General features: G+C 34.2%; 2 protein-coding genes across 2 annotated transcripts in view; one reads left to right on the top strand and one right to left on the bottom strand.

Annotated features, from left to right (window-relative positions):
• The first annotated feature begins 1,386 nt into the window (after positions 1-1,386).
• Positions 1,387-10,335, top strand: LOC130818715 (polyadenylate-binding protein-interacting protein 7). Its single transcript, XM_057684889.1, has 6 exons — positions 1,387-1,841; positions 2,500-3,371; positions 6,179-6,626; positions 6,706-6,776; positions 8,021-8,145; positions 9,655-10,335. Exons 2-6 carry the CDS (start codon positions 2,586-2,588, stop codon positions 9,956-9,958), a joined length of 1,734 nt encoding a protein of 577 aa, XP_057540872.1. The 5' UTR covers positions 1,387-1,841; positions 2,500-2,585; the 3' UTR covers positions 9,959-10,335.
• An 11,269-nt stretch (positions 10,336-21,604) lies between these two features.
• LOC130818714 (probable voltage-gated potassium channel subunit beta) overlaps positions 21,605-25,287 on the bottom strand; it is a 4,046-nt gene continuing 363 nt past the window's right edge. Inside the window, exons 1-4 of the mRNA XM_057684888.1 lie at positions 24,646-25,287; positions 24,397-24,540; positions 22,677-22,841; positions 21,605-22,022 (exon numbers count right to left, since the gene is read on the bottom strand). The exon at positions 24,646-25,287 is cut by the window's right edge and continues 363 nt beyond it. Coding sequence (XP_057540871.1) covers positions 21,909-22,022; positions 22,677-22,841; positions 24,397-24,540; positions 24,646-25,209 — 987 coding nt within the window. The 5' untranslated portion in view covers positions 25,210-25,287 and the 3' untranslated portion in view covers positions 21,605-21,908. The remainder of the gene's footprint in view (positions 22,023-22,676; positions 22,842-24,396; positions 24,541-24,645) is intronic.

Raw genomic sequence — 25,287 nt, 5'->3', positions numbered from 1 at the left:
TTATGACTTAAAACTAAGTTTAATAGGTTATATACAAATTCAGTGATTAAAAATCAATAAAATAGTTATAATATTTGCACTTTTTAAATAATGCATAATGATTAATAATGACAATAACTTGTAAATGTTAAATTTTACAGCTATAATTTGTAAATAAATTTTCTGTTTCAGTGACTTTGACACTATTCACAATTTACTCGTAATTTGTATTTTATTCTTAATCTATAAGTTAAAATCAAGGGAACTTCCACATGGTAGTATCCAGTTTTCATGAAACGCCTGCATTTTTGTAAGATTTTCCTCATGGTAGCATCCAATTTATGCACTATCTAACTGCCGTAGCATTTTCCATTAAATTCTTTTTAATTTCTGTTTAATTCATCATTTTGTAAGATTTTTCCACATAGTAGCATCCAATTTTTGCTCTTAAATGTTTAATTCACCATTTTAACGTTTAATTGACTAATTAATTTATCAAAGCCCTTAAATGTTGTAACAATTTTATTTTCATTCAAATTATTGGCATTATAAAGTTCAAAAGGTGCATTACAAACGCTAATAAATAATTCAAAATGCGCTCATTATGAACTTAAAAGGTGCATTTCATAAGTTCGAAAGGTGCATTCCAAGCACTAATACATATCTACTTAATTGTTACAACATTAAAATAGTAAATTAAACATTTGCGAGCAAAAATTGGATGCCAATACCATGTGAAAAAATCTTACAAAATGATGAATTAAACGAAAATAAACAAGAATTTAACGGAAAATGCTACGGCAGTTAGATAGTGTATAAATTAGATGCTACCATGTGGAAAAATTTTACAAAAGTGCTACCACTGGCGTTTCATGAAAACTAGATGCTACCATGTGGAATTTTCCTAGGATCTATATAGTCAAATAAGATTTTGTTTGATTCATCCCAACACAAAAAATATTAATATTATTTAATGCAAAATTAGAGGTATTAAGACTTCAATAATTATCTCAACAAACATACTAAAACCAAATCAGATAAAGTCAATGAAACCAGTGCCGTTCTTGATAATTTTTTAACCCTAGGTGAAAAATAAAAAAAGATCCTTGTATAAGTAAAATTTCAGTTATTTTTTCTTCAATTATATAGTTCAATGGTCATGCGCTTAACCAATTAGCTTAATTTAAACTCTTTCATAAACTGAACTCTAAACAGTTGCACCTCAAAACTACCGTCTCACGAAAAAGAGGGGAAGTAGATGACACGGATTAGAAGATGCGAGTGAGATACTAATATCATATGAAGTAATGATGTATTGACTCCAGCTGTGATGTGAGTGAAAATTTCGTTTATTTTAAAAATAAATTTAAATGTTTATATTTATATTTATTTATTTTATATGTAAAAAAAATGTGGAATAGAGGCTCTGCAGTCTATACACTCTACATCAGCCACCAGGAGGGGTTTTATTTTATTTGGTCAAGTTTTCTTGCGATTTTTTGCGATAATAGGAAAACAAATTATAAATAATTATAAAATAGGAAAAAAATAAGAGTTGTCAAAATCGAGTGGAGAAGGAAGGGTAGCAGAATAGCTCATACACTTGGGATTGGGATTGAGATTGAGATTGAGATTGAGATTGAAATTGGGGTTGGGGTTGGGGTTGGGGTTGGGATTTCTGATTTGGATTGGGTGCTGCTTTCTTTTTTCTCTTTAATTTTCTTGTTTAATTGTGAACTTACTCGATTTCATTCATTATATAGGGTTTACTGCTGTTCAATTCCTTTTCAATTCAAGAATTCGAATTGGAATTGCCATGGATCCCTTTCATTTGCTTGTGTTTGATTTCCACCTTCGTAGAGGTATCATTAATCTCTCTTTCTCTTCCATCCATGGATCTTCTTTATTTTCCAATTCTTGTTTATGGATTTTTTATATTATATATTAATTAATTAATTAATAAATCAATTAATTGATTAATTAATCAATGGAGGGGTAATAGTAATTCTCATTAGTAGGAGTAATTAGCATGTGTTTCATTATTTGTTTTTTTTTATATTTTTTTTATATTTTGATTAGTGAATATAGTGATTCTCGATTATCTTTTATGTATCAACTCCTACTACCGGCTACTGCACTGATAAAGTGATATTAGTCTAAATTCTGGGTTAATGTTGTCTGATTTTTTGAGATCTCCTAATTACAATTCATACTTATCTTTTATCTATCTACTCCCTATTCCTACAACTACAACTAGCCAGGAGTCCTTTTTCCCTTTTTGCAACTCCTGACGATTCTTGAAGATCGAATTCCCTATTTTTATTGGAAACTTTCATGTTTTTTCAATTTTTTTTTTCCTGATTTTTTATATCAATTTCATTTTCAACTATAACCAACTTCATGTTTTTAAATATTTTATTTTTTATCTTTTATATTTTTAATTTTAATTTTCCTATCATGTCTTAAGCTTTTTTAACGGCAACCAGTATATATTGATTATCGATCAATTTCTTCATGCAGGTTTAGGGTAGTTCTTCAGAAGCCTCTTGTTTTATTTTCTTTCTTTGGAATTCAGTTTTTGTATGTCTACTGCATTTTGATCAAGAATGAGCTTTTCTAAACAAGGGTCGCCAACAACTCAAACTAATCTGGACACGCCAACCAGGGGAACTTCTCTTAATCCAAATGCTGCTGAATTTGTTCCCTTTTCCCTTAGACCATCCCCTGGGACTACCACTATTGTAGATCATGTACCTACAAAATTCTCTGCTTCTGCCTCATCTGGGAAACGGGTGCTCGATCGATCAGAGTCCTCTATTTCGATTAATTCTGATGAAGAAGCCCGTCAATATTGGCAGCAGCAACTCCCTGATGACATCACTCCCGACTTCAAAGTTACCGGAGAGGACGATCATCATGGAGTTGATACTCTTTCATTAGCTTCATTGTCACTACATGGTGCCTCTGAAACAAACAGGATGTCTGCTGCTATTGGTAGTGGCTACAAGATGAATGAGGCTTTTGAATTAGCTGCTCATCATACTAATGGTGGTGCATTTACCGATAAGATTGGAACTCCCATTTCCATGTATGGAGATGATCCGTCTTCAACAGCTTATCATCAGAGGACTGATAGGCCATGGGAAATGCAAATTTTGGGTGCCGATCATCTCTTTGGAAATGGTAGGGATGTGAGCTCTTTTGATGAAACTACACTACACACCAATCTTAATGATATGGCCCCTGAAAGTGCCATAATTGAGAACCGCATGAACCATGTAGAGTTTCTGGCTTCGCAGTTTCCAGGTTTTGCTGCAGAAAGCCTGGCTGACGTATATTATGCCAATGGTGGTGACTTAAATTTAACTATGGAGATGCTAGCTCAGCTTGAGGTATACTTAACTCTTCACCTCAAAACATGTATGTTTGTGTCATTGTTGCTTAGTCTGTATATGAATCAGTTCCAGGTTTTATAATCAGGCTTCATTTTGTTCTTATTACATTAGTAAAATGTTTTCGAGTTTGAGGGGCTCTCTTCGATGATGATTGATGATGGTGATGATGATTAGTAGAAAATTTATCACATATTGGTGCTCAATAGTCAAATAATATGTTCTCAAATTAGGAATTTAGGGAGATTTTGTTGATTATTGTTGAAACGGGGTCTAATTTGGGCATTTTGTCTTAACATGTTAAAAATACTTGTGGCTCTCAATTGCTTATGAGATCACCCTAAATTTTTAGCTTCACTAACAGGCATGTGGTTTTCATGGGAAAGAAATGCTTGGTCAACTACTGTATATATGTGCTGTTATGTTCTGACTTTGACATAACTGCCATTTGACACAATGAGACTAGTTGAGACTTTGTATATCATTGGGCATGAAAGAAAGAAAGAAGAGACACACTGTTTAAGATGAGAGAGTGGGGCTTTTGTGGTGCAATGAAATGGATAGAAAGAGCATAAAAGGAGAAATGGTTGTTTTATTATTTATTTACTTTTTTACACAATACAGTAAATCACCACTGTATACCACCCCAAAAAATAAAATAAATGTGAACTTCTGTCCTTGTGTCAAAGAGTCGAAAGAAAATGGATTTATACTTCCCTCACCCCTTCTTTCGTCTAACTTGATATTTTAAAAGTCACGCTTTTATCTCGTGTTCCAGTCGAAACACAAAAGGAATATCTTTTAATATGTGAATATATTATTGAATAAATTTTGTAAAATTACCTAATATAGCAATTTTCTTATATGTTAGCATCCACTCTAATAGTTCTTATAATTGTCTACTGAATCACTACAAAGAAATTCCTGGTTAAAATAGGAAATTGATCCCAACTAATTTGCTTGTCGTTAAGTTGTATTTATGATGGTGCTCTTGTAAATATCTAGTGTGATCTAGTTGTATTTGACCTACTCAAACAGCTTGAGGAAAATGGTAATCTTCGTACAGGTTTACTTTTGTATATCTTCTAATGTCAAAATTATCTTATTAGGACATGAGTCAAACTGTTTTAATTTAGAAATTGTTATGCGGTTTATTTAAATTCTTTTTCTTAGGAGAAGATATCTTTTCCACGTGCAAGTGCCATCGTTTATGGGAAGTTATAATTCTTATTTATGTGAAGTTGTCGATGATGTTTTCTATTTATGATCAATTAAAAACAACCTCTTTGGTTTTACAAGAGTAAGTTTTTGTGCATTCGTCTAGGTGAAGGCCTTTTATTTGTATTGGGGTTGCAAAGTCTTGATCAAAATTGTGTGGAAGTGCCGTGAATTGATTTTTTGTGACTTGTTAACATTGTTTGGATATCTTGAAAGCAGTAATTTTTCATGATAGGCTCTAGATCCGTACTCATATTTATATCCATGCTTATGTCCTATTTTGTGCTAAGTTAGATGTGCTAAGTCAGATGATAGCATAATGATACACAGTATAGCAATAGTTGTGCATTTCTACTGGTCCTGCAGATAATTTGTAGAAGGAAGTATATGTCTCTGAAATAAGAAATTTGTAAAATATGGTAACTAAATCTTGGAGAAGTTTGTATTGATATATAAATGTCATTTGGTGTTGTTGGCTCTTTATTTAATTTGGGAAATATGATCTAATGTATAGTAGTGCGTGTCTCTGATAAGATCATATACCTTTGATCTTTGTATTAAATTCATGTTTAATTTAAACACTCTCAACTTTTGGAAATTTCATGCCTATAATATTTTTATTGACAAGCATAATGCAAAAAATTGCGACTGCAGTAGCGGAATAGTGATGCGATTATGTATCAAAACGCTTAACAATCAGTCAAAAGCATGAGGTATCATTTGATATGACCCAAAATGCGGTTTTGTACACCTTTACAATGCGGGAAATGTTGGTTCGTTTATTTAAAAAAGTATATAATGCGGCTGATGCGATGCTATATAACCTTGTTTTTGCACTATGACAAGCTTACCATAAATGAAAAACGTTACATTACTTTATATGAAGTATAAGGATATCCCTGTGTTACTTGTGCTGCAACACACCCCTGTTCTACATTCCTTTAACCCTATTTTATAACTGAAATGAATGGGCATACAAAATTAGATGTTCCGTTAAGGCCCTTTATGTTAGGCTATGTTGCATGTCAAGTCAATTGCGCTTTTTTTTTTTTTTTTTTTTTTTTTTTTTTTTTGCCATGGTAGTGTCACTTGATACCAAAGTTGTAGCTCATTGCATTTTACCTAAGAATTGTTAAGCCACTTTCAGATGATAACATTCCACTCCTTAGCTAGATAGAAGCTTAAGATCAAGGAACATAGAATTCGTTAATTTCTTTGTGCCTTTTAGTTGCAATTTCCTAATTAAATGGTCAATTTTCACTTACCGGCATTTCATTTGCACCAATGTGAAGGAAAAAATATTCAAGTTGGATCTTGTTGGTTCATTTCAACTGGTATTTTCAAGATAAAGATATTTATGATCAAAGATGTTGTCTGACACTGTGGAAAATATAAGTGGGCACAATCTTATCTATTCTTTTGTCTTTACTAAGGAATGTGATTGCCCTAAGTTAATCATTATTAAAGCTATGGCATCTAGTACCATAAAAAAGAAGCTATGACATTTAGAGTTGTATTTTACTTTTTTTTCTCTAGTATTGTTGTATATTGATATTTTCATTTATATGCGTCTTTTGACTATCATGTAGCTTCAAGTGGATGGAGGTTTAATCCAAAACATGAATCCGAAGACCTTATCTGCTCCAAACCTGACATCAATGGATTTCCCTGCCCTTCCTGTTCTAGAGAATAAGACCAACCTGCGTAAATACACTGGAGATGAACTCCAGCAAAATGTTAATTCTTATGGATCCTCTGAGAAGGACAACATGCTTTTGTTTAGATCCAGTTCTTTAAGTGCTAAAGGTGCTACTGATTTTGCTTCAGCTGTTCGGAAGTTATCACCCCAAGATTCGAGCTTGTGGAAGTATGACAGAAGTGGTTTATCTGATGTTGCTGTTGGTTCAAGTAGAAGTTCTCATGCTTCATCTGGATCTTACAACACTGGTGCTGGAAGAAGTGCCTATGGCGATAGGATGCAGGGTCGTGGTTCTGCTCGAGCTGCACCTGTTTGGCTTGAGACTGGAGATGCAGTTGGTAACCCCATTTACTTTTTATGACCTTTTGAGTTAGTACCTGGTAAGTGCTTATGATCTATTACTAATCACATTCGCAGCTAACTTATATTCTGAAGTCCGGGGAGAAGCGCGTGATCATGCACGCATACGAAATGTGTATTTTGAACAGGTAAAATATTTTGTGTCATTTCATCTTTTTTCTCTGGATATCGTCAAGTTGTTTTGATCTCTGGATTTTGCCTACCCTCAATTTTAACGACTAATCTTGTGCATATCTGTATATTTGTTGCGTAGAAGGTTTGCGTGTAAGATCGTGTATATATATGTTTGGTAAGGTTTTGTTCATTCAAGCCCCTAGTTTAGGTTGGGTGGTAGCCTCATTAGAGGGTCATTAGGCTTATAGTATGGTAGTGCTGTGATGTTTGAAAGTGTGAACCTCAATTGCATGTTGGGGCTTTATGAATTGGTAATATTTAGCTGAATTTGTTGCCTACCCTCAATTTTTCTTGATTGTGGCGAAGAAAGGTTATTACATGAAGAGTTAAGAGAAGAAACTAATAGAGTCCTCTTTTGTGTCCATTGCGTGCACCCCCTTGGATTGTGCTGTATGACTGGTCCTCATTAGGGCTGGGAGAGAAGGATGAAGCTCTGTAGATTCTATTGGGTTTTCTTTTGCTTCGTGCTCTGCTTTTTTTTTTTTTTTTTTTTAGTTACAGTTGCCATGTATCTCATGTTTTTGTGAAATTAGAGCATGTGAATTGTGAGGTCCAATCAAGTGCATTGGTCCCCAGCTGAAACTAGGCAGCTAATGTGGTTTCAAGTCTATTGTGTAGGATGAATAATTGTGTTTTGTTTGAAGAGTGAGATAGGTTCTTTGGGATGACAAGGTGGGGTGAGAACAGGGAGTCATTTTGCGAAATAAGGATACAAGGGATATATGTGTACAATTTTTTGTAAGAGGGTGGGATTAAGCTGTGAGCCTAGGACACAAAAATATCATATGTAATACAACTATACAAGTATACAACCCATTCAGGTATGATCATACTAGAGTGAAGTGATACATGGAGCTTTTACACCTGTCATTATAGGTTTGAGCTATGGTGAAGATTTTCTTTGAAGTTGATTTGTCAGCGTACACTTTTGTTTGCCCAAATTTACTGTATCTGTTTTTCTGTGCTTTTGTTTTTCATGGAGGGACGGTTGATTGCTGAGACAAAAACAAAATTACCTCAAAATTTTCAGTTTCAATCATGCATTGTTTACAAATGAATTTCTTGTTTTTTTATGGAGGGATGGTTGATTGCCCAAACAAAATTACTTGTGTTTGGTTGCACATTCTTGGTAACTGTTGACTGCCGTTTTCACGATTGTTATCCTCTTTTATCCTTTTGTACCCACATGTTGTTTCAGGCTAGTCAGGCTTATCTAATGGGTAACAAAGCATTAGCTAAGCAACTGAGCATGAAAGGGCAGCTGCACAACATACAGATGAAGGCAGCTCATAACAAAGCTCAGGAATCTATATATCGTCAGAGGTTTGTTGTGATAATGCATTCTCCGCCATGAGTTGAAAGATTATGTTGCTCTTGATATGTTGCAATTGATGTGTTTTCTTCAAAAGTGAGTGGTATGTTGCAGTACAATGTTACCTGAAATGTGAACGTTAAATATAGAGTTTCGGAAATGTACCGAACGCAGATACAGTTTTATTTTACAACAAAAAATAAAATGAGTAAAATAATACAAGAAAAATTACCCACATAATCCAACCTAAATCTGATTTCCTTACAATAATCCCATCTTTTAATTAATCATGAATAATCCTAACTTTTAGAGTCTTTACCCGGAACATAACTACCATTTTATTAACCCACTATAGCAAGTTTTACCCCAATGAAAAAAGAAAATTAGGCGTATCTCTCCAGCCATGACTAGAACCACTACCATCCGCCTCCTTTCCCAACACCATCATCTTTGCCGTTAACCTAATTGCAACACCAATATCTGCCTCCCTTTCCAACACCAATACCTCCCCTGTTAACCTAGCTGTAACACCACCCTCTCCCTTCTTTTCCAGCACCATCACCCTCAACCATAACGTTAGATGCCCACTTAACCACTACCATAGTCACTTTATAACTTAACCTTCAATTTCTACCCTAGTAACCACCACTCTAGCCGCTTACTTACCTACGACCATGAGCCCAAGCCCAATCCCATATAAAAACCCTATTCGTGGTTACCATGGATCACTCTAAGAAAACACCCCAAAAGTTGGGTTTATTTATGGTCAATCAATAGATGAGAGTATTACAAGAAAATAAAAGAAACATTGGATTATTGTGGTTAATTTTTCCAAAAATAACATAACTAAAAAGAAAGAGAAACAAAAAAAAAAAACAGAAGGGCTTATGGTATAATATAAGGTTTTGGGTTGAAAAAAATATTTGGGGATGTGGTTTCAAAAACGTTTTTCTAGTGTTTTGAAAATGAAGGTTTTGAAACGGGATTTGGTGGGAAGTTTCTGATTTCTTGTAACTATGATGCGGTACCTAAAAGAGTTGCACATTGGGGCGATGATATAGCTACTTAGATGGATGTTTTTGTGAAGTAATCATAGGTCTATAAAATTTTCCATTTCTAAAGCAGATAGTTTTTCTGATTGTTAACAGATTGATCCCGAACTTTATCAGTAACAAATATTTAGCCCCCTAGTATAGTCCTAAATTGTTCTGATTGTTAACTACCTTCAGATTTTTTTTTTATCTTGCCAGCGCCTTCGAACTTCTGAACTGGATGGAATATATTTCCCAATCCCCCCTTTGACATTTGTTTGTTGGGATGTGGAACAACTGTGAAGATTTGTTTTCATGCTGTCTCTAGTTAGTATTTGTAATTAGTATCCTTCAATTTTGTGCCTGATTCGTGTAAGCCTTTTGTTTTTGTTTGTGACTCTGTTGACGTGCTTTGTTGATTCTGTGCCATGCTTTTTGTTTGATGTTTCATCGTTCATGTATTTCCTAATTTCGGTAGATTTCTTGCAGAAATCCAATTAGTCTGGAACAGCAGGGTGGTGGCAGATGCCAGGAAAAGATGATAGACTTGCATGGTCTGCATGTGAGTGAAGCTCTTCATGTGCTGAGGCAGGAGTTGAATGCTTTGAGGAATGCAGCTAGGTTGGCTGATCAGCGGTTATATGTGTATATTTGTGTTGGGACAGGACACCATACCAGAGGCTCTCGCACTCCTGCTAGACTTCCTATTGCCGTCCAGCGCTACCTGCTTGAGGAAGAGGGTCTTGAGTACAGTGAACCGCAGCCAGGGCTGCTTCGTGTTGTGTTATACTGATAACTGAATTAGGGTAAGAAAGTAGTGTATGCTTAGGATTTTTTTGTTGTTGACACAAGTCACCCAGCACTCTTTAAATCATCATTTTTGTGCATCTGTACATGGGAAGATAAATTAGTGCTTATTCAGGAGAAAACAAAGCAAAAGGAGGGGAAAAGAAAAGAGAAACGGAAATGTTGATAAGAGGGAAGAAACGGGGGCAGACATGTATCGTTTTGGATGGTTTGTGGAACTGTCCCATACCGTCACTTCCCCTTACCAACAGAAAAAGATGCTTAAACTCCTGTTCCCCAGTAGGTCTCACATGTATCAAATAGAACTCATTCAAATTCGCAAGTCAAAATTGTTACAGTATAATGCTCAATTTTGTCCTCAAATTGCTGTCTTTGGATGACATTCCCTTACCCACAAATTAGTGTCATTCAGTTAATACATTGGTGTTGTTTTCCCCACTTAGACTTAATTGTATCAACTTCTTCAAAGCTTTTCCTGTTTACCAGGAAGTCAATGCGCTTAAACGCCATCCCCATGTAATGTAATCAAAATCTGCCGCTTTTGAGAATCGGCAATAGGCATGCCTCGATCCTCGAGTGTCGAATTGGTGTTAATTGCAGCTTCTACTTTACGAAACGATCGGACATAATATACTCCAAATGGAGAACATTAAGGTAGAAAATCATTGGAGAGGGAACCAATTTAGATCATGTCAGAAAGGCCTACAACCAATGCAATTCATTTGATGAGGCAATTAACAAAGAATTACACGGCAAGGAAAAACGAGTTAAAAGGCATATCACAAATTACTAAGATAAGTACTTTGGTCAATTATGACAAAAGGAAAAACAATTGGAAAGAGAAGAGCGATACAATACAATAAGTGAGTGAAATTTTAAACAGTAAGGTTTTATAATATAAAAAAAAATTTTGGTGTGTTAAAACTTAGAGAGATAAGGAGGAAATAGAATGAATAAAAGTTAGAAGTTGGAGATGTTTTTACACATTGGTGTGATTTTTACGTTAGTGAACTTTCATATTTATAGGCAAGTTCATCTACAATTACATTGAATGCATTCACATTAGGGTAAATTCATTAATTACCTTTCACACTATATTCATTAATTATCTTTCACGCTATATTTCAACACTCGCCCTTGAATGCATTCTAATTATGTAAAAAAATATTATACAATATTTCTATTTAATACTGCCTCGTCAAAAACCTTGTCAGGAAAAACCCCCTTGAGTTCAACAAATATCTCGTAGATGACACATTCCAATTTTATATACAAATTGCTCGAATCTCTTTGATGGAAGGGACTTTGTGAATAGATTTGCAAGATTTTCACTTGATTGAATTTGTTTGACTTTTACTATTTTATACTTCTGGAGGTCATGTGCAAAGAAAAGTTTTGGTGCTATGTGGCTATCCCCTTTTATGAAGCCTTCACTAACTTGTTCAATACAACCGGTATTATCTTCGAAAATTACAGTTGGAGAATTTATTATCGAGTTTATCTCACATTCTTCTTGAATGTGACCAATTACTGATCTTAACCAAACGCATTCTCTTCTTGTTTTATAAAGGGCGATCCATTCTGCATGGTTTGATGATGTAGCTGTCAGTGTCTGTTTCGTGGATCTCCAAGATATTGCGGTTCCTCCATATGTGAATACATATCCATTTTGTGATTTAGCCTTATGGGGATCTGATAAGTATCCAGCATCTGAATATCCAACAAGAGTAGCATCTTGCTTTGATTGATAAAATAGTCCAAGATCTTTAGTTCCTCGAAGGTAGCGCAACAAATGTTTTATCCCACTCCAATGTCTCTTTGTTGGTGAATTGCTATATCTAGCTAATAAATTAACAGCGAAAGCAATATCAGGTCTTGTATTATTAGCTAGATACATCAGAGCTCCAATTGCGCTTAAATATGGCACTTCAGGGCCAAGAATCTCCTCGTCTTCTTCACAAGGTCGAAATGGATCATCTTTTGGTTTTAATTCCGCTTGAATAGCATCTTTCCATTTTGGCCAATCATTTCTACGCCGACATTCTTGTATCATTCTTGGTTCTATATCATTTTAATCAAGTGTTATTTTGGTGGCGATTGAACAAGCAAGTGCGTCATTAACAATAACATTCTTTCGATTTATTTGCCTTTTAATTGAAATGTAATTAATTGAAATTTCATTGTTATCTTTTATATCATTATTTTCTTCTTCTCTGAGATTTTCATCCTCATCTCCAAAACTTGTTTCTTTACAATTTATTGAAGAAGTAATATTGATAACATTTGCCATTTCATTCAACCTTTTGGATTTTCTTTGTTTCAAATCCTTTGAACCAAGTGGTCTTCCACGCTTTCGGCGTGCAATAGATTCATTTTCAGTAGCTTTGTTATAAGTGGGAAATTCAATTCGTGCCGGAACATTTGCCGTAGGAATATATGATTTTGTCCCTTGCTTTGTTTCTACAAATGCATCATGTAATCTGTTTGCAATATATTGATTATGAACAAATTTTCTAACTTCTTGTTCAGAAGCATTCATTTTTGGATCATATATTTTCAAATGCATTGCATTCCATGTGAGATCTATTTTCTTCTTATTTGGGTCCACTTTCTCTCCCCTTAAGGATGGGAATATTGTCTCATTAAAATGACAATTTGCAAATCTAGCATTAAATAAATCACCAGTCATTGGTATTAAATATTTGATAATTGATGGGCATTCAAATCCAACATAAATTCCCATCCTTCTTTGTGGACCCATTTTTGTACGTTGGGGTGGCGCAATAGGGACATATACTGCACATCCAAATATTTTTAAAGAGTGATATATTTGGTTCTCGACCATGCACTAATTGCTGTGGTGAATATTTATGATAAGCACTTGGTCTTAATCTTATCAATGATGATGCATGTATTATTGCATGGCCCCACGCAGATGATGGCAATTTCGACCTCATTAATAATGGTCTTTTCTTTTAATCAATGATTCAGCCAGACCATTTTGAGTATGAACATGAGCTACTGGATGTTCTACGTCAATTCCAATTGACGTACAATAATCATTAAAAGTTTGAGATGTAAATTTTCCGGCATTGTCAAGCCTTATTCGTTTAATTGTATAATCTAGAAATTGATTTCTCAATCGAATGATTTGAGCAAGTAATTTTGCAAATGCCACATTTCTAGTTTGTAGGAGACTTACATGTGACCATCGTGTTGAGGCATCAATCAATACCATAAAATATCTAAATGGTCCAGAAGCAGGATTAATTGGCCCACATATATCTCCATAAATTCTTTCTAGAAATTTAGGAGTTTCAGTAGCAATTTAATTTAAAGATGGTCTAATTATCAATTTGCCTTGTGAGCATGCAGAACATGATAATTCATTTGGTTGGGGAATTCTCATTTTCTTCATTGGATGCCCAATTGAATTTTCAATAATTTTTCGCATCATTCCCACACCAGCATGACCCAATCGGTCATGCCATAAATTCATCATTTCTTTATTATCTAACTTCTGGTTAGACTCCATGTTAATCTCAACCGGTTTTATATTAATGCGATATAATCTCGACGAGTATGCTGGTAATTTTTCATGAATGCTTTTCTTGCCGCATTTTTCAAATGTGATGCATAAATATTTAGTATGATTTTCAGTCATTGTTTCTAAATGGTAACCATTTTGGCGTATATCTTTGAAACTTATGAGATTTCGTCGAGATTTACTCGAATATAAAGCATCATTAATTACTAGTTTTGTCCCATTAGAAAGTATTATTTGAGCTTTTCCATATACTTCTATTAGTGTAGTAGTTCTAGAGATTGTGGTGACATATGCTTTCACCATCTTCAACTCAAAAAAGTATTCTTTGTGCTTTGGGATAGTGCGAGTTGTTCCACTATCTAGGAGGCATTGATATTTGAATCTATTTTCAAATTGATCCATATCTTCATATTAAATATATAGATACTTAAAATAAAATTTCATTAACGTTTGATGATATCAAAACATAAAAACGGAGATTGCATATAAAAAGGAAATACAACTAAATAAGCACCAACACATTGTTAAGAAAAATTCAAATATCTTCGTCATATTCTTTATCATTTTCATCGCCATCTAAATAGAAGTCTGAAAGATCAAGATTAAACATTGAATTGTTTGCTTTATTATAAGGATCGACATTAGGCATTGAGGTGCTTGCTTCATTAAAGTTTGCTTCCACACCTTTCCTCTTTTTCTTTTGGGAAGCTAGATACAGCTCCACCAAATGTTTGGCAGTACGACATGTATGTGCCCAATGCCCTGTCATGCCACATTTGTAACAAATACTTTCTTTTCCTTCTTGATGGCTATTTTTATTGTGATATCCAACTTGTTTTCCCCTTCGAGAATTACTGTTGTAACTACCAAATCCTTGAAACTTTCTACCATGTCCATTAAAATTTCCACGACCTTGTCCTCGTCCTCTTCCTCAAAAATTTCCGCGTCCTCTACCACGGTTATTATAATTTCCACGTCCTTTATTTTCAACAGCATGTGCTTCAGGCACTTGTGTTTTAGTAGAGTGTGTCTCACGGATAGTTTGAAATCTAATAGGTCTCATATTATGATTTTTCCAAACAAGATCATTATGTTGTTCAGCCAGTGAGAGTACAACACTCAAATCTGAATATCTTTTGAAATTTCTTTCCCTATATTGTTGTTGCAGAATAATGTTTGATGGATGAAAAGTAGATAATGTGAGTTCAATCATTTCTGCATCAGTCACCGGGTGCTCACAATATTTCAACATTGATGCAATTTGGTATAATGTTGAATTGTACTCACTGAGAGTCTTAAAATCAGAAAATCTTAAATTCTTTCACTCATGGCTAGCTTGTGGAAGAAGCACCCTTTTGTGGTGATCAAATATTTCAACAAGAGAGTCCCACAATGTTTTGGGATCTTTTATGAATAAATATTCAGATTTAAGGCTATCATGAATATGATGCCTCAAGAGGACTAAGGCTTTGACCTTTTCTTGATTTGTAGCTACCTTTATTTTGGTAGCTTGAGTTCCATCTATTGGATCATTTTCTTTTTCTTCCAATACAGTATGTTCAAGTCCTTGAGCTTCTAAGTTCATGATGGCATCTAAGAATTTTTGTCCAGTTAAGTCTAATATGTTAAATAGTCTTTTGGTAATTTCTGCCATACTTGCTACATAATATATAATTGTTTTATAAGTATATGACAATGCAATAATTCTTAAATTTTATAATAATAAACCATTAGAAAAATTATGATGTGATCTTCTCCCCCTTGGTTTATTATTATGAATTTGTTGTAGATAATAAATTTAGGAGTAAATCAAGAGCAAGAGAAATAATAATAATAATAATAATAATAATAATAATAATAATAATAATAATAAGAAGAAGAAGAAGAAGAAGAAGAAGAACGAGAAAAAAAAAATTAAAGACAATAAATGCTAAAGAGGGTAAAAAAAAATAACATATACATAATATATTAGTATAATTTATCATAAAAATTCACTACAAACAAAAGAAAATATGACAAAGAAAATCATGTGCATTTTGTTTCTTCTTCTTCAAAATAAATTACTTCTTCATAATTATTATAATTCCTAATGCTACAAGAAGGACCACCAAACCCATAATTAAGGAGATATATAATTTGACTTTGGCAAAATTTTCTTCAAATCTAAAAGTATGGGAAGAGGAAGAAGATGAATTGTTTTTGTGATGGTGGTACATTGTCAGTGGAAGGAAGAAGGATAAGGAGGGTTTTTGATGCAAAGAGTAAAGTTGAAAGGATAAGGGGTATGTGGTAAAAAAAATTGGGGTAATCAGATTTTAAAGAGGGTTATCCCAAATTGTACAATATACCGTATTACTTATGTATATTTAAAAGAAATACGTAAAGTAAAAGGTAAATAAAAAAATGCACATGGATATAAATGCAAATACTGCAAATAAAAAAAATGCACATATAAATATACGAGAATGAAAAAAAATGCTAACCATCCATTTAGGCGGTAAAAGAAAAACAATTAGCCAGCCATATATGCGGTTTAAAGAGCAACAAAAGAAATAAATAATACTAAATGGACGGTAAAAAAAATTAACCAGCCATATAGGCGGTATAAAATAAAATAATAACAAAAGCAATAAAGTGTCCTTGTCCTCCGTAAAGGTGACGTATTGTACAATAAATTATTTTATGGGTTATTTATCTTGCAACGTTTAGTATTTTTTTCTCCCTCATCATCTTTGGTTCTTTTATTACTTGGTGAGGGTTTATTTTCAGTTGATGTTGTTGGAGCATTATTAGTTGGTTGTGTTGATGAATTATTTATTGGTCGCACTGGTTGAATATTAGTCGGTGGAACTAGTGGATTATTAGTTGGTCGTACATATGAATTACGAGTTGGTGGTACTGGTGGACCATTAGTATTATTGGGATTATTATGTCGGAGCTGATTTAAATCAGTCCTTGCTGGGTTTGTAGTGAAGGGTATGGAATTATGCTCAATTAAAATATAAAAATGTGTTAGAAACACCTTGGATGACGATGTTGATACCATTTGATTGTTGGTCCATATGTGGGTGCCGATGAAGAAAAATGCTTAATTAGGTTTTAAAAATATTACCTTCTTGATGATTAAGGATAGAGCTGGTGCTGGTAACGTGTTTTAAAACTTAGAGAGATAAGGAGGAAATAGAATGAGTAAAAGTTTGAAGATGGAGATGGTTTTACTCATTGGTGTGATTTTTACATTGGTGAACTTCCATATTTATAGGTAAGTTAATCTACAATTACATTGAATGCATTCACATTAGGGTAAATTCATTAATTACCTTTCACTCTATATTCATTAATTACCTTTCACACTATATTTCAACACGGTGTTCATTTATTTTTATTTTTGTAATGAGAAGAAAAGTGAAAGTTGATAAGAACCACAACTATGTCTCTAAAGAAAATATCTGGAATTGGTAGGAGTTGCAGATTCTAACTTGATGAAGATTAGGATAATGGTGAGAATTGCACCTAATAAGTAGAGAGTGAGTGTTGGACATTTAGAGTATATAAGATCTAGATAATATATACTACATACTAAGTATAGTAGTGAGAATTTATGCAAATATACTACATACTAAGTATAGTAGTGGGAATTTATGCAATAAATAGCATGTTTAGATAATGCCTAAAAGATAAAGCGCAAAACAAGAAACAGAAGAAAACAACGACTCGTCGTTCATTAGGGACGAGTCGTCGCTTGGGTTTTGGATTCTCAAACTGAGACAGAATGAAAAGTTGAGTAGCCTTTTGGAGAAGCGCAGATTCGGCGCTTTAGGCGACGACTCGTCCAGGAGCGGCGAATCATCACTAGTGCTCTAGTTTCATTTTTTGCGGTTTTGTTAGTTTAAGTCGTTAGTGCTGTCTTGGTTTTGACCATCACTAATGTATAATAAACTACTTCTGGTGGTTTATTATGATGAATCATTATATTAATTCATTAATGATTTTTGGTGAATCAATCTATTGTTTCATATGAAGGCATTGATTGTATTTGGTATTCCATTCTATAGATAGAGGGAGTATGCAAGGGACATTCCATACCATCTTGGAGAATATTATCTGAATCTCTTTGAACATTTCTCTTGTTCTTGCTTCTTCATTACATGAGATATATTTGAGAGAGTAATTAACGTTCATTATAATCAAAGTTCATAATTCATTGCTAATACTTGTCTTTACTCTTGCAATATTTTTTTTGCTAGAATATTGTTGTGTATATTGTATTTAATTGAGAATTCATCATCATCCCAAGCACCCTTGTGGGAGAAATTTCACAATAGGAAAGTGCATTACGCCTCCTACAAATATCAAGTTCCCGAGCAACTTGAACTCGTTGTCGCAAACAAATCTTCATTGTGTTTTGTAATGATTAGAAGAGTTTCAAGGATATCCTCAAGGGATTATAAATAGAGTAAATTTCATTCTTGTAACACATTTGTAATACACATTATTTGTAATAATCTATTGTGGTATCATCTTCATCATGGCAAGTGTGAAGGAACTTACTTCTAATTTCACTAAGTTAAATATATTTGTTGGTGAGGACTTTCGACGTTGGTAAAAGAAGATGCTCATTCTTTTGATAACCCTTAATGTGTCTTACGTGATTAGCACTCCTAGACCGGAGGAATCGGAGGATGAAACACTAGAGCAAGCAAGGAAAAGGAGCAAGTGGGATAATGACGACTTTATGTGTTGGGGACATATCTTGAATGGTACAAAAGATTCTCTTTTTGATGTCTATCAATTTCATGAGTCGACTAAAATTTTTTGGGATGCTCTTGAAGAGGAATATATGGCTGAGGATTCGAGTTCGAAGAAATTCCCTGTTAGTAACTTTTACGCATATAAAATGGTTCACAATCGCCCAATTATTGATCAATTCCATTAATTATAAAGGATGTAAACTTGAAAATAGAAGACATTAGTATGGATGAAATCTTTGTTGTAAGTGGCGTCATAGACAAATTGCCTCCGTCTTGGAGGGATGTTAGACATGCACTAAAACATAAGAAGGACGACATGAGTCTTACCGATCTTGAACAACATTTTATTTTTGACTCTAGCATACGGACCCATGACGGGAAAAAGGATCCAGATTCTAATGTTAGTGCAGTCAACATGGTGAAAAGCGTAAGAAGTCTTACAAGGGGAACACTAGCAAAACAAAACCCGTTGAAAATGGGTGTTGGGAATGCGGAAAGCCAGAACATCTAAAGAGGAATTATTTTGTGTTCAAAAACAAACAAAAGAAGACAAATGGTCAAGCTTCTACAAGTGAGGACTCATCTACTAAAGGTGATCATTTAATATTAAATGGACATTCTAGTTTTGATGTTTGTTTAATGAATACTAACAATAGTATTGTGCATGATGATCCATTGTCTTGGTTTATCGATTCAGGAGCTCTGAGATATGTTTGTAAAAACAAACATTTGTTCAAAACCTTGCACGAGGTGTTTGATGGGGAGTTTCTCTACATGAGGAACAATTCTTCTATCAAGGTTCATGAAAAGGGGCAAGTTGAACTCATGTTTACGTCGGGAAATCTCTTAGTGTTATGAGATGTATACTACGCTCCTGATATTAGTTGGAATGTTTGGGATTTCGTATAGTATCGATTGGGCTACAAATTAGTATTTGAAGTAGATAGTTGTATAATTTATATGGGAAACTTGTTTATAGGCCGTGCCTACTTACGATGTAATTTATTTAAGCTTTTAATTGTATGTTAAAACTATGTTTACACGGTTGATATTTCTTGCAATATATGTGATGATTTGCATTATCTTTGGCATTTAAGGTTAGGACATGTGAATTTTGATAAAGTTTCTTTTATGGCTAACCATGATGTAATTCCTTATAGTCCACAACAATCATAAGAAAATCTGAAATTTTAGATTTGGTACATAGTGATTTATGTGATTTGTTTATTCACGGTTTTTTTTATGTGTACTTGTTGCATGCAAAAGATGAAGCTCTTAGTTCTTTTAAGATCTACAAAACAAAGTAGAAATACAAGTTGGATGTAAAGTTAAAAGGCTCAGAACGAACAAAGGAGGAGAATACTATGATCCCTCTTATTCCAATCTATGGGCATAATTCATAAAACAACCGTTGGATACGCACCACAATCAAATGGTGTGGTAAAGAGGAAAAAACGTACTCTACAAGAGATTATTAAATCCATGTTATCATACTCTAATTTGAGTGAAGGACTTTGGGGTGAAGCAATGTTGACGACTTGTCACATTCTTAACCGAGTTCCATCAGGATCCAATAAGAGAACACCTTATGAACTTTGGTATAAAAGCAAGTCAAACATAAAGTATCTAAAGGGTTTGGGGTTGTAGGGCCATTGCAAGATTGCCCGGCAACAAGAGAAGTAAACTCGGTGAATGAGGAATAGAATGTTTTTTTTAGGTTATGCTACTCATAAAACTTATAGGTTCTATGAAATAGAACAAGATGACTACATATTGATACACTCGATTATTGAGTCTAGGGATGCCATTTTTGATGAGAATAGATTTTCATCATTGAGTAGACAAAAACATATATAAATTAGTACTGAAGAAAGTGTTGATAATGATCAACAAGACCAGATGTCGATGAAAATCTACTAGATGAAGAAAATGTTGAATTTATTTCCAAGAGGAGGAAAAGACACCAGAAAGCAAAAAGCTTAGGACCGAATTTCCATGTATATTTGGTTGAAGGAACTAGAAATAAATTTTTTCTAGTGTTCCATATTTGTTTAATGTGGAAGAAGACCCATTGACTTATAGTGATGCTATGGCATCACAAGATAGTGCCTTTCGGAAAGAGGCAATAGATGATGAGATGCAATCCATCATGGGAAATAATACTTGGGTATTAGTAGATGTTCCTCTAACTTGTGAACAAATCAATTGGAAGTGAATTTTTGTAAGAAAATGAAGATTAATGGAGCTATTGTAAGTTCAAGGCCCGTTTAGTGGCACAAGGCTATAAACAAAAGCTAGGTATCGATCACTTCGATACATATGCACCCGTTGCAAGGACAACCACAATTAGGTTGTTGGGCATTAAGATCATAAGAGATAGTAGTTGAATTAAGCTAAGTCCACCTCATTACATTGAGAAAGTGCTTAATAGATTTGGTATACTAGACACAGCTTCAATATCAAGTCCTATGGACAAGGTATGAAGTTTATTAGACATACTGGACAAGTAATTTCACAATTAGAGTATTTAAAGATCATTGGATCTTTGATACTTCCTTCGGATTTTATTAGTTATTACAGTTCCTGTAGCAATTACTATTTATCAACTGATTTTATTTGGTATATATTTCTTTATGTGTAATGTAAAATATAGTCTAGTGAGATCTTGTTTGATTCATCTTAATGCGTATTTTTCATAATATTAAATTTTTAAAATTTTTTATCATATGAAACTAAAGATATTAAAGTTTGAAATTGTGCATCGGATAGGGTGTAAAACTGAAGTGTAACAACTATTAAAGACCAGAGGATGTATATACTATGACATATACAAGGCCAGATATAGCATTTGCAGGTCCCCATCATCGGATGGCAATAAGAAGAATATCGAAATACTTAAAAGAGTATCATGGATTATGGTATAGCTTATAGTTGTGAACCTCCTGTTTTGGAAGGTTATTCCGATTCTAGTTGGACCACTAATGAACTCTTCGACTAGTGGTTGGGTGTTTGTTTATGTAAGAGGTGCCATTTCATGGTCCTCAAGGAAACAAACGCGCGTAGTTGATTCCCCTATGTCTGCAAAGTTCATTGCGCTTGCCTCAACAACAAATGAAGTGAAGTGGGTGAGGAATCTCATGTTTGAGATATCTTTGTTGCCAAAACCAATATCACTAGTGGCAATTCATACGGATTGCACGACAGCTTTGGGCATAGCTTATAGTTGAGTGTATAATGGTAAGTCTCGTCATATTGCTCAACCTAGTATTAAGAGGATTACCCACCAAATATTATATGCAAGTTCACAATCCGAATGTTTCTCACATGTAAAGTATTTCCAAAAATTATAAATTTAATTGCAAATACACACCTCGTCACAAGTCACAACAATAGTTCAATAAATTGCAAGTACAGATCATGACACACAACATAAACGCCTAAACTCAAATTATGTCTTGGTCTTAACACTATCCTTTTTTGCTTTTTATGGACTACTAAGCAAATAAAAATGTAGGCAATAGGAATACAAACCAAGTGATACCCACATCTTAGTAAATGAACAACACATCATGACCCAAATTGGACAATGGTTCCATGATCAAAATCAGATGCAAAAATAGTATATCTTGCATCTGCATTCATCTGTATGCTTCTGGACGCTTAGGCTTGCTCTGAACAATGGCCTCAATTTTTTCCATCACAGGAGCTGTAAGCAAAGGGATGACATCCACAGCTTTCATATTTTCTTCGACCTGCATTGATGAAATTAGTTCACTGTAAGAAAAACCTACGTAATTACAAAACGGCAGTGTTTGTTTCTAGTTTCTACTATTACATTTAGTCCTCAAGTGATCAAGTCCCACTTGGGTGTGAGCCTGGTGGTAGCCACTCAATGACACTAGGGTAATAGTACGTTGTTTGTTAACGGTGTTTATCTCCACTATTCATCAACCGTCTTTGGCCATACTAGTATATAAAACCAAACGGTAATGTGTACTATGTTGGGTTTGTCTCAACTCTCAATGGGTGCTTTCATATGATAATTAAAAGTATATAGCAAAAGTGGAAAGAAGCAATTACAAATGAAAATTCGAGGCAAAATATATTCAAAGTCATAAAGTTCTCACAAAAACAAACGGTAATAAAATGAAGGTTTCAATATTTGTTTTTATTATTTTCAAGTGTCTCCATCTTTCTAGCCATTTTACTTGGATGCTAAACACTTTAACTATTCCAAAAGGCCTAAACGTTAAGCTCACCCTGAAAAGATGATGCACTATCATCCACTCACACACGCTGCATATTAAATGCAAGAAAATAAAGAAAAGGAGTAAACATTGTGTAATAAGAGAGACAATGCATCGTCCTGTCAATAAGCCGAGGATTTCAAGTTTACAAATGCGCACCTGAGATTGCTTAGTTGCGCCTGTAATAACTGACGACACATTGGGATTTACGGCACACCATGCAATGGCAAGTTGAGATAGAGTCACACCTAATTCATCAGCAATTGGTTGTAAACCTTGGACTTTTTTGAGGACATCATCAACCAATGACCTGCTTGCTAGATTCTACAATCAAATAATGAATACAAAGCAAGCAGATCAGAAAATAGCAATAATATCATTCCTTGAAAAGACATAATTGCACAGCAATGACATCCCATAGATAATAGCAATAATGTTATTTATTCAAAGAGCACGGTTACAGTGAACAGGAAGTTAGCTATCACTCTTTTCCATCCAAATCTCTCCACTTGTGGTGAAATGATTTTTTCTTAAAAAAATGATGCAAAGTTCTTCCACTTTCGTTTCATTCTTACTTTGCTATCCAAATCTTTTCCTTTCTTTCCCTTCTATTTTCCTTCATTCAAACAAGACCTAAATCTCTTTGCAAAAGTGGTTTACTATATGAACACCACTTTGCCTAAGGTTTCAATATGAGGAAGATTAATAATTATTAAAGCGATTTTTGAGAATTTTGGTGAATAGATCAAATTCTCTTTTGTCATCTTATTATTAAGTTACTCCATCATTGAGGGGCAAATGGATGTGTATCACATTGAAAGTGAACCACATAAATCTTTAGTCTTCTTTTCTTTGTTGATCACTTGGTTTATTGATTTGCACAACAACTAGCATCAAAAGCTGGTGTTTTGTTTGTTGAATTTTGGGGGGGACAATGACAGGCGAATCAACCCAAATAATGAAAAGTTTATCAGCAAGAATAGTTTTGAGCAGATCAAAAGAGAAGGACGAGTCGTCGAGCACTCATAATCTAGTAGCTTAGTTCGTTCGTTGACGGTTTCAGCCTTATGTTTTTAGCCGCCTCAAGTTTGTTTCCGTAATTGATATCCTCTAACACTAAATCTCTTCATAAATGTGATTTACTATATAAACAAAACTTCTTAGTAACTATATAGGAAGAGAGTTAAACTATTTTGAGAACAATTTTGAGAGTTTTGGTGAGCAGATCAATTCTCTTTTGTCATCTTCTTATCTAGGTTTTTCTTTTGATTGAGAAGATTATTCTCGAGCCTGGTGGACGTAGTTATCACATTGATAGTGAACCACATAAAAATCTTTAATACTTTTTTTTATAGTTGATTACTTGCTTTATTGTTTTTGTAATCTAGGGTTACGCTTCTGCTACTCACACAACATGCATTTTGGATTCTTCACACTTTATTCTCTTCCTATCCCTCTATTTTTCACTCTAAAATAAGTGAACCAAACAAATTAATATTTAGTCAATCAACTTCTAAGAGGTTTCAAATAAGAGTAAACCTAATATGATATTTAGGCTTTTAATAATAGAATCATCATCGTCATCATACCCGGTGTATCCCGCTATTGGAGGCATTTAATAACATACTAATTCTAATATTAGGAATTTTCCACCATCTCCAAATAAATGGTAAAGCTTATAATAAGTTAAGTGCCAGAAGCTTTTAAGCTTGAAAACAAATATTATATTTGTATTGACTGAGCATTGGAGATGGCCCTGATTCCAGATAATGTCATCAAATAAAAAACAAAATCAAGGTCTAATCATGAAACAAAGATAAATAAACAATGTAAAGTATGATCCAATAAACAGTAAAGGAAAATGGAGCACCAAACAAACCTTGTAATTGTCAAGGGCGAAACGACTATCAGGGGGAATAGAACCTTTGTTGTATTTACCAGTGAGAACTCCAGAAGCAAGAGGACTCCATGTTGTGAGTCCAATACCATAGTTGGAGTAGAGAGGAACATATTCAGACTCAACCTGATCATATCATCAATTCATCATCAATGGAATCACAAATCCAGATAAACAATCAACAAACACAAAATCAAATCAAATCAAAATGTCAGTACTAATACTACATACTTTGTGCCTTGACAGAAGATTATACTCAGGCTGTTCCACCACAGGGCCAATCAAATCAAGTCTTTGAGCAACGGAACAAGCCTCAGTAATCTGCTGAGCAGACCATTCACTGGTACCCCAATAGAAAGCCCAACCCTTATCGATAACAAAATTCATAGCCCTAACAGTTTCTTCAATTGGAGTTGATGAATCAGGGCGATGACAGTAAAGAACATCAACATAATCCATATCAAGTCGTTTCAAACAACCTTTTGTTCCTTCAATGATGTGTTTACGAGAAAGACCTTTATCATTAGGTCCAGCACCACCCCAGAAGATCTTAGTAGATATAACAACATCAGATCTTTTCCAACCAAGTTCTCTAATGGCTTGTCCCATTATCTCTTCAGCACGACCGTTAGCGTAAACCTCGGCGTTATCGAAGAAGTTAACGCCATGATCTCGGCAACATTGCAAGATTGATTTAGCTTCATTCACATCCAATTGATTCCCAAAACTAACCCATGCTCCATAAGATAGTTGGCTCACCTTCAACCCAGAACGCCCAAGGTTCTTGTACTGCATCTCGAATCAATTTGGTTAAGTGGGGATTGATTCTTTTCACTTTCTCTGTTTGTGTGATTACTGAGAGTTGAATAGTAC

Source organism: Amaranthus tricolor, chromosome 7 (assembly GCF_026212465.1).
Source record: "Amaranthus tricolor cultivar Red isolate AtriRed21 chromosome 7, ASM2621246v1, whole genome shotgun sequence".
In the NCBI taxonomy this organism is placed as follows: Eukaryota; Viridiplantae; Streptophyta; class Magnoliopsida; order Caryophyllales; family Amaranthaceae; genus Amaranthus; species Amaranthus tricolor.
Note: the sequence above shows the minus strand (reverse complement) of the source record. Positions and strands in the feature narration are given on the sequence as shown.